The 12,804-nt window shown below is 34.7% G+C and overlaps 1 protein-coding gene across 38 annotated transcripts in view; it reads right to left on the reverse strand.

Annotated features, from left to right (window-relative positions):
- Window positions 1-12,804, reverse strand: part of Dlg2 (discs large MAGUK scaffold protein 2) — a 2,046,311-nt gene that overhangs the window by 615,817 nt on the left and 1,417,690 nt on the right. For all 38 annotated transcript variants that reach the window (XM_087212053.1, XM_087212052.1, XM_087212046.1 and 35 more), the window contains one exon: window positions 2,856-2,980. In XM_087212053.1, coding sequence (XP_087068179.1) covers window positions 2,856-2,980 — 125 coding nt within the window. The remainder of the gene's footprint in view (window positions 1-2,855; window positions 2,981-12,804) is intronic.

A 12,804-nucleotide genomic window follows, 5' to 3' on the forward strand; every position in this document is an offset into this window, starting at 1 on the left:
ATTGGAAAGTAGGTGTATTTTATTGCTTCAGTTAGGACCATTGCACAGAAACTTGCAGGATTTTTCATTGTATAATCCTAGCAGGTGGTATGCATATCCAGGAAGCAGAACTGAAGATCAATAGATAAAAGTCAGAATAAAGGAAACTGTGACTAAGTAGAAAATTAACAATGCCCCCCCATAATAAAAGCTCATTCATTGTTAACTCTCATGATTATTATCTTTACAATGCTCAAATGAAGAATCCAGTACAGCAGAAGTTTCCTTTGTCTTTACAGACATGAGACTGACATCCATGTTTGCAGAAAAAGATTGGTGACATTCTCAGAGATGTTATTTTTTTTAATTGTAGAAGAACCATGTAATATCAAATCTCTTCTATCCTAAGCCTAAGCCAGCATTCGTTAAGGGAGGGAGAGTCCCTTATGTGCAGATAAAGAGAGTGGTTCCAAATGATGACCGTGTTCTAACCATTTCTGAATTATACTCTAACAAGTCAATTTCTAAACTTTAAAAATGGAGTTTCTGTAAAAATGTTCAGGGTTAGCAAATATACTCCCCCTTCTGACTTAACATCTATTTCAAACTTTTCTGTCTTCAACATGAATGCTTCCTCATGCTAAGTTATTTAGTCAATTCAATTTGGAAATTGTATTGCCAAATAGCATGTGTTTCCTATGGAAGTGTCTTTTCTTATTGATAGGAGGGACACATGTATCTGAAAAAAACAGTGTGACTATCCTCAGTGAGCTGCAAATATGCAGCTGCCAGCAATAATCACCACATCACAAGTAGATCGAAAATGAGTGCTTCATAAGCAAAACACCAAACTAGATTATTCATGCTTTATGAAAACAGAATAAAGCAGGGCTGTGGAGTCTACATGCTTGTCACTTGGGTCACATTCCTCAAAGCAACTTCAGGTAAGCTCAAGTCATTCTAACTTACAGGATTTGGTTGTGTTCTCTGACACAGCCATCTCTTGATGAAAAGGATGCTCATTCTTCTGAGCCCTCTTCTCCACTATGCCTCAAACGTTAAGCAAATTTAGTGCAGTTAGAGCACTAAATGGGCTCTTATAGTGTTAGCAAGAATCCTGCCGAGTCTGTTCAGGTATAGTCCTCATACTACCATTGGTATCTGATCAATTTCCTCACAATCCACCCTTACTGTGGCATCTCCATGCACTGTTTTAAGAATCTAATCAAGTCCTTTTAGCCAGAATCCCATTTATTCTTTATATTTTCTCCTAGTAATTCTCTACTCACTGACACTGACCCCTTCACCTGGCTGTGTCTACTTGCTCTTAAGAGTTATGCACTCTCTTTTCCCTACTGCAGACTCTCTTGGGTAGTACTCCTTCTTGAAGAAGGTCTTGCTTGCAGTCTTTATTGAGAGTCACAAGTAACTTCTTTAACATATCTTCCCTAGCCCCTGTAAATTTATCCTCCTTCCTTTTCTCTTATGCATATTCATTCAAAAACTCATCCCCTCAGCAAAAATTTATTGAGCCATAGGTCTCCACATATAGATGTGCCTGTTTGGCCTAATGATATTTTAAATCTAGTAGACGTGTTAAAATGGCATTAGGTATGTCATTCTCCTCAGGGGAATCTCTGATAAATTTTTGAACCTCAAGTTTTTGAGGATTTTAGCTAGTGTTTTAAATCTCTGATAGCATTTTATATTATTTGCTAACTGGCTCATGTGGGTGACTCTTATTTCCCCAAATTTCTCTAGGTTTGTTAGAGAAAGGAGAATGGCTCAAGCAGATATTACTGTATTACCAAGCAGTATCTGGTTCTACTCCACCCACTTAAACTCACCATGTAGTCTTTTTCTAAGTCAAGATACATTTCTTTCTTTCTCTGGGACAACTTGTTCTTTCTCTGTGCTCCAGCTCAGATTTGTAGGGTTATTGAGATCTTAGTTATCTTTTAATACTCAGACTGGAATCTTCCTATGAAATAATCTTTCTCCTCTCTCTTTTTCTCTTTCCCTCCCTCCCTCCTTCCCCTTCTCAACATCTAGAGAATGTCCTACAAATAGTTGCTGAATCCATTAATAATACACTGTCTATAACATTACTTTATCTTCTGATAATACTTACAGTGTTGTTATGGTTTGGGTCTAGATGTCCCCCCAAAGCCTCATGCAGTTATAGGTGGCTTTTTTAGAGGTAGCTGAATCTAGAGTGTATGATGCTGGGCTTAAAGGACTGCGATTACTAAACCAGTACACCGGTTGGTTTGGCACTGCCCTAATCCTGGTAGTCTGGATGAGATAAAAGGGGCAGAAAGAGGCTGTTTAGGTTCCCTTGTTGCTTTTGCTACTGCGTGGGTGTCATGAACTGTTTCTCCTCTGTGATACCCTTCTGCTATGTGCCACACTGCCTTGGAACCAGCCAGTTATGGACTTAAAACTCTACAAATTGTAACCAAATAAACCCTTTGCCCTTTAACTTTGGTTGTCAGATATTTTGTCTCAGCAATGAGATAAAAGTAACTAACACAAGTGTATTGTTTCTATATTTTCTATTTGCTCATTGATTCATATAATTATTCTTCCCAACAAGACTGAAGGTCCCATGAGAACAAAAGATATGTCTGTATCCCCTCCTTAAAATTCCTGTTCCAATGTCACATTTGGTAGTTGTCAACAAACACAAATTAAATACTAATTGAAATTCAGTAAGTAGCAAGAGATCTGAAAAGTCATTAGAGTATATTTGCTTTGACTACCTTCTCCTTCAAGCTCAGAAGTTTTGCCTAACTATTATTCTTCAAAGGTACAAGTGTATCTTGTTGATGCAGCAGATCAATTTGCCAAATAATTCTAATGTTTCAGATCTTTACCTGAGTCTGCCATCCTCTGCTGCAGCACCTCCTGGTATAATCTTCGTAATAAATATGCCAGGGTCATCTCCAATGTGGGGATTATCTGTCCCCCCAGCAATACTGAATCCCAGGCCAGAATTCCCCTGTAGAAACAATAAGCAGACATTAAATGATGTGGTTGTCACCTAAAACCTAGTTCCTCTTGCAGTGTCTGTTATCATGTTACTACTCAAATGGAAATGATAACAGTCTTGCATGCAAAGTCATAAATTGCACAATCAGCAGACAAATGGAAGGTCAGGGAAAAATACTCCTTTGTCCCTGCATTGTAAGAATTCAAGGGTAATTACATTTTCCTTTAAGAATGCCTTCTTTATGTAGTAATTAAAATGAGCACTATGAATTAAGAAATAAAGGCAAACAAATTATGTAACACAAAAAAACTGCAGAGTCCTTAGAGTGTCAGTTGTAAAAATAGTACAGTCACATAAAAAATAATAGAAACAAGTTAGTTGGAAATATTTCACTTGTTAGAGAACTGTAATTTGGGTGTTTTCACTTTGTTATTTCTAATTTTGTTTTTCTAATATGGATTACCCATCAAATAAATGTGTTCCTATGTAATATAACATGAATTGACTAGGGGCTTCTTCTAGAATCATAATATAAGCAAGATATTTTCAACAACAAACAGGCTTTCATTTTCAGTGGCAATAAACAAGGCATGCAATAATTTGCTCTCTAAATCTGAATAGTTTATATTCCAACAAACCTTTCATACCTCTGTATATTATAGTAATTGATATCCAATATATACATATCCTTCCAAAATTTGCATTTGTCATGAGTCCTTTAAAAATTGACATGTCATTTATTTCTTATTTATATATTCTCTTTTAATCTGCAACTCCATAGCTATAGGTTTCCATAATTGTGTTCTGTTATTATTTTCAGTTTACATTATATTTCATGCTCTTTCTCTGCAGCAAGATAATATTTAAATTATCCACTATAGATTGCTAAATAATGTTTCATTAAGGTCATATGCAATCAATTAACTGGTCTTTCTCATTGGATATTTAATTTTTCTATATATTTTTACAACAAATGTCACTTACTAAATTTATGATTACCTGATCAAGTTCCATTCTTGCATAAAAGAGAAGACTAAGAATGTAATAGTTAATCATGACAAGTTAATTAGGGTACTCAGAAAAACTTCAATGTCAAGATAAAATCAACTATAACTTGACAGTTATATACAGTAAATGTCAAGGTAATGTCTAGCAACTTTTAGTAAATGAATTAATAAAACTGAGTTCTGGTGTATTACTTCCAAAATTGTATATTTATGTTGAAAAGTTAAAATTAATTCAGACACGCCAACTAAAATTTGATGTCTTTATATTTCTGACTTGTTAATTCTGCTTTGTCTTTGAAAAATTACTAAGCTCATTGAACAGAGATATTACTTTTCAAAATCGTGTAATCATTTACTTATTTAATATTTATTACATACCAGCTCTATGCCTGGCACTAGACTAAGCCAGAGAACTACAGAAGTGAATATTTTAATTTATGAGGCAGAAAGTAAGTGCAGAGTAGAAGTGGCTAAGTGAACCAAACACTGACTTGGTGCCATAGTGCCACAGAAGGAGGAACTTAGTAACAGAGGGGCAGGAACTCATATTAAAATCCCTGAGGTGGGAAAGATTATGCCAGGGCCAATAAATAGGCAATAAAATTAGAACAAAGAAAGCAAGAAGGAAAATTGGATGGGATGAGTCTTGATCATGGTGACCGATGGTGAGAACAGAATCTCTAGGAATCCATTTTGGGGTGATAAGTTTCTATTGACACCAGGTGACTTTATCAGTACTGACGACTATGTGACTGACCCTAATCTAAGGCTGTAAGAGATTAAATCTAGATGACTTCTGCTTCCATGGAATTCCAGGCATAGCAGGAAAAACTGGGAAAGTCTGCCGCCTGGTGATGAACATGTTTCACACAGTATATAATCTCAACTATGTTGTCAAGTATATAGCCATGAAGACAGTAAATAAGTGATTTATGAGGCAATTTCTCTAAGATCCAAAGGTTTGGGGGGAAGGGGATGAGAAGACAAGTATCAGCAACATACCTTGAGTCTAGCTCCAAAACAGGAGTACATTGGTCTGACTCAGGGATTATAATCCCTTGGTTAATGGAGATAGGGAGAAAGTAAGTTGAGATTAGAGAATACCTAAATGCTTTCTTCAGATATCATCAATATATTTGAAGAGAATATACAAAACTTTATCATTTAAGCAAGATGTTAATGATCTAGCTCTTAAACTTGTCTTATTTTTATTTCATACATTAGCTTCTATGAACATTGAGCTAAACAGCTGGCTTTTCTCTGCACAAGCCACATTATAACTCATTTCTAGGCCTTTTTAATGCTGTTTTCTCTATCAGAAACTTCTCATCTCTCACTAGACTACCTCAGTTCTTCACATATTCTAAGATACAGTTCAGATAGCATTGGTTCTAGGTAGTATTTTTTAATTTTAAAATTTTATTACATACTGATAGTATACAAAGTGGTGGTACGATTTTTGAAAATAAACTGGAAATACTAAATCAAGCTAATTAGATATCTCTCTTCAAATATTTAATATTTTCTTGTAATGAAAACATTAGATATTTACTTTCTGCAATGATGAAGCCAGAACTTAGTTATTAGCTATATTCACCATACTGTGCAATTGATTCAAAAAAATTTATCAGACAGGCCTCTCTGAGAGTCATACCCTTTGACTATCATTTCCCCATTCCTTCCAACTTTGAGCCTCTAGTAACTACCATTCTTCTATCTGATTTTATGAGATCAACTGTTTTATACTCCACCTCCAAGTGAGAACAATACAGTATTTGTCTTTTTGTATTTGGCTTATATTACTTAGCAAAATGTTCTCTAAATCCACCCATGTTATTGCAAATAATATTTCTTCTTTTTTAAAGACTGAATAGTATTTTCTTTATCTATTTATCCTTTGATGGACACTTAGTTTGGTTCCACAATTTATTCAATGTGAATAGTGTTGCAATGAATGTGAGAGTGTAGATACTCCTTCAATATGTTGATTTCAAGTCTTTTGGGAAAATAATAAGAACGTTAATTGCTTTCTACTCATTTCTGAGACAAAATACCCAGCACCCAAAGTTAGAGGGGAAGGGGTTTATTCAGCTTACAGTTCATAGAAGTTTCAGTCTGTAATCAGCTGTCTCTGAGGCTGGGATGGCAAATAAGCATTACAGAGGAGAAACAACATGGCACACACAAGGCAGCAAAGGTAACAAGAGAAACTGTTTTTTTTTGGTACTGGGGATTGAACTTGGGCCTTGGGCTTTGGGCCTTGCAAGAGAAATTTAACAGCATCTCCCTGCCTTTTTCATCTTATTCAGACTAATTTGGATGGATAGTACTCACACCCTTAGTCCTAGTGCTCTTGAGCCTAGCATTGCATCATAAATCAATTCCAGCTTCACATACTCTAGATCAAGCCTACCACCACATGAGGCTTGGGGGAGACATCTAGACCCAAATAATAACAATAAGGAAGGGGTTTCTGGATAATACAGTAGTTGAATTTTAGTTTTTGACAACCTATATCATGTTTTTTAACACAGCTGTTGTAATTTACTTTCCCACCAACAATATTATAAGGGTTCCCTGTTCTCATTTTAACTAGCACTTCTTTTGTCTGTTAATATTCATACTAATAAATATGAAGTAATATTTCATTGTGATTTTAAGTTATATCTATTTATATATGTTGGATATTAATCCCTTATCAGATATATGATTTGCAAATATTTTCTTCCAACTCATTGGCTGTCTCTTCACTTTGTTTCTTTGATGTACAGAGGGTTTAATTTAAAGGAAATCCCATTCATTTACCATTGCTTTTGTTGGCTATATTTAAAAAAAAATAATTGCCTAGGTGAGTGTATTTCCTCTTGTATTTTTTCTAATAGATTTATGGTTTTGGGTTTTATGTTTAAATCTTTAATCCATTTGGAATTGATTTTTGGATGTGATGGGACATGAGGGTTCAATTTCATTCTTTTTCATTTGGAGATCCAGTTTTCCTTGGATCATTCAGTAAATAGACTATCTTTTAGCCATATATATTAAAAAAATCAACTCATTGTAAAGATGTGGGTTCTTGACTGGGCTATTTTGTTTCATTGGTTGATAAGTATTTTTATGCCAGTACCATGCTATTTTAATTATCATTGCTTACCATGCTATTTTATTTAGTATTACTTCATGTATAGTTTGGAATCTAGCTTTGTTCATTTGCTCATGACTGCCTTAGATATTTGAAATTTTATGTTATTCCATGAATTTAGGATTATTTTTTCCTGTATCTATGAAAAATGCCATTGAAATTTTGATGGATTGAGAAGAATCAGATCTTTTGGAGAAGTATGGACCTTTTCGCAATATTAAATCTTCCAATCCACGAACACAGAATATCTTTCCATTTAGTTGTATCCCATTTAATTTTTTTAAATAGTGCCATACAGTTTTCAATGTACAGATCTTTCATGTCTCTGGTTAAATTTATTACTAAGTATTTTTGTAGTTACTGTAAATAGGCTTGTTCTCTTTCTTTCCTTCTTTCTTTCTTTCTTTCTTTTTTTTTTTTTTTTTTTTTTGGTACTGGGGATTGAACTCAGGTCCTTGCGCTTGTGCTTGCACAGCAGGCGGTGAAACCACTGAGCTAAATCCCCAGCCCTCTCTTTATTTCTTTTAAAGAATGTCAAATGAAATGAGCACAATTTTTGACTTCATTCTACTGATGTGCTATATCACATTATTAATTTGCCTATGGTGAACCATTCCTGTTTTCTAGGGATAAATCTTACTTGATCATGTGGAATCATCCTTTTAATATGCTGTGGGATTCAGTTTGCTCCAGGTAATGGTAAATGATCACCCCAACTCTATGAATAGGGCACTCCTTGTTTGTGTTAGGTGCATTTCTGTGCTTATCTAAGTCATGCATTGTTATTTTGTAGTTATTTATTTTTCTTCAGGCTAAGCTTGTAGAAAGCAGGAGCATATGGTATTATCCTTGTTTATTTTAGTGCCTTGTCTGGCACATAGTATTGTCAGTAAATATTTGATGAATGAATGAGCAGACAAACAAACCTATGGAGAATGTTTGTGCCCTAAAGGAAAGACACAGAAAGTACACAATAAAAGTCCACAATGTGCTATGGAACTTAATGTAGAAATAGAAGCCTTTGCATTTTATTTGGCTATAAAAATAGAAAACTGAAAACTTGAATATTCAAATAGTGACTCAACTGAAGAATGGAGTAATCACAGAATTGTCCAAATTGGGAGTGATGCTTTGGAAGGGATGTAGTGTCCTTCACTCCAGGAGTAGGTGGCTATTTATTGGGCATGAGGGACCCAAGCATCGATTGAAAGGTTAAACTGAATGACTCCAAAGGATTCTTATGGGACTTTGGCTAGCTACAGGAAAACTGTTTTTGGCAACAGACAAAACGGATGATTTAGGAAACTTTGGAAGGGGAAATATATTACTGTTGCTTTTTCAAAACTTGATTTATGAATGAACAAATCTTTGAAGTAATGGGTTTAATAACAACATAGAACCCTTAACTATTGTTTTTAGAATTGACTACAATATGGAGAATGAGCTGGCTCTGGCTTTCCCTATTATACATTCCCCTGACTCCAAGCCCACTCTATGGAAAAGAATGTATGGATCAGAGATTCTACAATGGAAAGAGGTAGATATAAATAGAATAAAATTTGCCTAGTAGATTGGTCCCAAAAATTCCTGAAAGCTTTTGTAGTTCTATCAAAATCAGTCTACCAGCTGGTCTGGCTATTCACCATGGTTCTTTAGACTAGGTTCATCTGAATTCAGTGAAGAAAATGATTTGAAGTCCTTTCCCATCTCTCCTTATTGTTCTTTCTCAGTTTTTGCTACCAGCCAGCAGCATTCAATAAAATGGAGGACAGAAAAAAAGCAGCAGTGAAATTGCTGCCTGCTGCTCTCCATGGCTGAATCACTACAGTCATCCTCCAGGCTGTCAGCTGCAAGGGCAGATCTCAGCTTCTCTTTTCTGAGCATCAATCTCTCCATGTGAACACGGAAGACCCCTGGCTGACATGCTTAGATTCTGAAGATTGAGGCTAATTAACTGCGTGTTGATCCTTGACCCAATGAATGGAAACCTTGAGGTGCCATGCTGGTAAGTAAGGGCAGCACCTGAGCAGAGTTCTGGGTGGGCTGCTGAGTCCTTGCAGTTGGGCAGATTCCACAATGGATGAATGTGGTTGGCATTTACCATTCTTTCTCCTGGTTACCAATTCTCCACAGTTGCTGCCTGTCCCCTAGAAGCACAAGGCCATTGTTTAGCCAAATGATACTTCCTGCTTCGTGTACCACATACTATCTTTTCTTAGAAAATAAATCAGCCAAAAGGAAAGACATTTTACCACTTCACTGATGGTTGCACCAATTATAAATACATTGTCCCCAGGGAAGCTCCTCTTTTGTTAGAAGTTAATACTTCAAATGGGGTTATTAAAAAAGGGGAAAAGTAGCAGTGCTATCAAAATCACATGCATTTACATGAACTTTTTTCTGTCAAAGAATTTCTTTGCTTTTTAGAATTTAAATTTATGTTTAAAATACTGTGTTTAGTAATACAATTCTAGGAATTTGTCTTCCAGAGGAGTGTGCAAAGATTTCAGTTCAAAGGCTTATTCAGTATTTTTCTAATGTTCAAAAAATTAAACAGAAATCCAGAACTTAAAAAAAAAAATCAATACAATGAAGAAATGGTTAAATATACTATGGTACATTTATCTGAATGTAGGAATATTTTGGAGTTCTTAAGACTGTAATGCTATTTAATAACAATGGAAAATGTTAATTATGTAAATGTGAAAGAAATAAGTATACAAAAATTTAATTACATTATGATTGCCATTGAAGCTATTCAAAGAAAACTGACTTTAACAATAAAGTTTCTGATAAAATTCTAAAAATATTCTCAAGGGAACTAGTATTTTAATTCTAGACTTCTTTTAACCCCCCATTTGGTAGATGATATCACCTTTTCATGTATAAAAAAAAAAATACTGAGGATGAGAAGAATGAGGTGAGGTGATTTATCTAAAGACATAAAACAACTGAATAGTGGGTTGTAATCCCCAAATGAGCCTTTTCTGGCTTTGCTATTTTTTCCCATTAGATCACATTGCTTTTTTTGAATTTAAAAAATAATTAGATATCAAGGAAAAATCTACACAAAATAACAGAACCTGCTCTTTCATGGAAAGTGTTTAAGTACTATGAAAATGCTTCAAAAATTTTTAATGAAGTAGAATGGTTGAATGGAAAAATATCAATTTAGGCTATTTGGACCTGGGTTTTAGTATTGGCTGTGCCATAAGTAGTTCTGTGACACTGAGTCAATGTCTTCCTTTTGAGTCTTGTTTCCTCATATATCAAGTGAAGGTAATGAGACTTCTCAAGGCTGTTAAGACAGGTAAAAGCAAGTGACACATGTATTAGCAGAGTAACGAGCATAGCACATGGGTGACGATCAATCAGAGTTAGTTCCTTCCCTTGGGTTTGCAGAAGAAGCATTTGACAAGGTCCAAAACCCATTCATGATAAAAACCCTACAGAAAATCGGTATAGATGGTCTCTATCTCCATCTGATAAAAGCCATTTATGACAGACAAACCATACTAAATGGACAAAAAACGAAAGCTTTCACTCTAAAATCAGGAACAAGACAAGGATGTCCACTGTCACCACTCTTGTTCAATATAGTTCTGGAAACACTAGCCAGAGCAATTATAGAAGAGAAAGAAATAAAAGAAATAAGGATAAAGAAGGAAGAAGTTACATCATCATTATTTGCAGAAGACATGATGCTCTACATAGAAGACCCCAAAAACTCAACCAAAAAACGTCTAGATTTAATAACCAAATTCATTGGCATAGCTGGATACAAAGTCAACACTCAAAAATCAATAGCCTTCCTATACATGAATAACAAACTCAAGGAGACAGAAATTAGAGAAATAATCCCTTTCACAATAGCATCCAGAAAAATGAAATACATAGGAATCAATCTAAGGAAGGAAGTAAAAGAACTATATACTGAAAACTACAGTACTCTGAAAAAGGAGATTGAAGAGAATATCAGAAAATGGAAAGATATCCCTTGTTCTTGGATAGGCAGAACCAATATAATGAAAATGGCCATACTGCCAAAATTGTTATAAAGATTTAATGCAATCCAATCAAAATTCCAACAGCATATCTCACAGAATGAGAAAAAACAATCCTAAATTCATTTGGAACCAGAAGAGACCTAGAATAGCAAAGGTCATTCTGGGAAACAAAGGCAAGGCATGGGGTATCACAGTCCCTGACTTTAAATTATACTACAAAGCTACTATGATAAAAAGAGCATGGTATTGGCAAAAGAACAGACCTGAGGATCAATGGAACAGACTAGAAGGTACAGAAATAACTCCAGACATACTCAGCCACCTAATCTTTGACAAAGGAGCCAAACACTTTCACTGGAAGAAAGATAGCCTCTTTAATAAATGGTGGTGGAAGGCTGGGGATTTAGCTCTGTGGTTCTGTCTTCTGCCTTGCAAGGGCAAGGTCCTGAGTTCAATCCCCAGTACCAAAAAAAAAAAAAAAAAACAACAACCAAATAAATGGTGGTGGAAAAACTGGCTTTCCACATGCCAAAGGTTGAAACTAGACCCATATCTTTCACCATATAACCTAATCAAAATCGATCAAAGATCTAAATATTAAAATGAAAATACTAAATTTGGTGGAAGAGAGAATGGGTAGAATACTGGAGGACATAGGAGTAGGCAAAGACTTCATGATAAATAATACTATTTAAAGGGCTCTTATAATGGAGAATAGATGTTAGATGATGTATTTTTTCATTCATGCTTTTATTTATTCATTCAACAATATGAGTTAATGTTTGTATGTTATTGTATGTTATATCTCTTGGTAAAAAATACTTAGCTCAAAATACTGAATGTTGGGGAAAGGATGGACAGGAAGTCAGTACTGAGATTGTTAAGTAAATAAAAGCTACATAAAAGAAAACTCCATGTATATATTTTTTAAACTTTAACACCTATGTCCTTTTATGATAAATACTGAAATTATATGTATTACCCAATCAACACCAAGATTCCTATACAGTCCTCCATACTAAAAATATCTATTTATTCCTTTCCCTAGCTGCCATAAATATCAGTGTTCAACTCTACCTTCTATATATCGGCTCCAACAAAGGATTTTGGCTTATTTTTATTAACCTATACTATAAAATAATATTTTTCCCAAATATTAAAAAATCTCAGTTCTTAATCTACAAAATGTCCAATATGGTCTCAGATTGAAAATTTCTAGTCTACAACTTCACCACTGGTCAAAAATATAGGAGAATATTGAACAATAGAAGTAGATGGAAGGAAGATATCAAGACATGTTTAAACAGATAATAGCAAATTAAAATAAAGAAGTATTGGGCCGGGGATTTAGCTCAGTGGTTCCAGCACCTGCCTCGCAAGCACAAGGTCCTGAGTTCGATCTTCATACCAAAAAAAAAGTAGTATTGAAATAATATACCAGAAGAAAAATATCACTAGATAGAAAGGGACATTGGTAAACAAATAATCATCCCAATTGTTCTAGAAGTTATCTTATTTTGAAGGTAAATCTAGAGTAGCAGATGGTAAATCAGAAAACAAAAATATAACTTTTTCATAAGTAATATCTGTTGATATCATTTAAATTCTTTTTATAGCCACCCTCTATATCTTATACTGTAATATCAAAAAACAAATAACTAACTTCAAGCCTGTTATAGC

This window comes from Heterocephalus glaber, unplaced genomic scaffold, assembly GCF_053883595.1.
Source record: "Heterocephalus glaber isolate CG9 unplaced genomic scaffold, H.glaber_assembly_v1.0 deba00001429, whole genome shotgun sequence".
Classification (NCBI taxonomy): Eukaryota; Metazoa; Chordata; class Mammalia; order Rodentia; family Bathyergidae; genus Heterocephalus; species Heterocephalus glaber.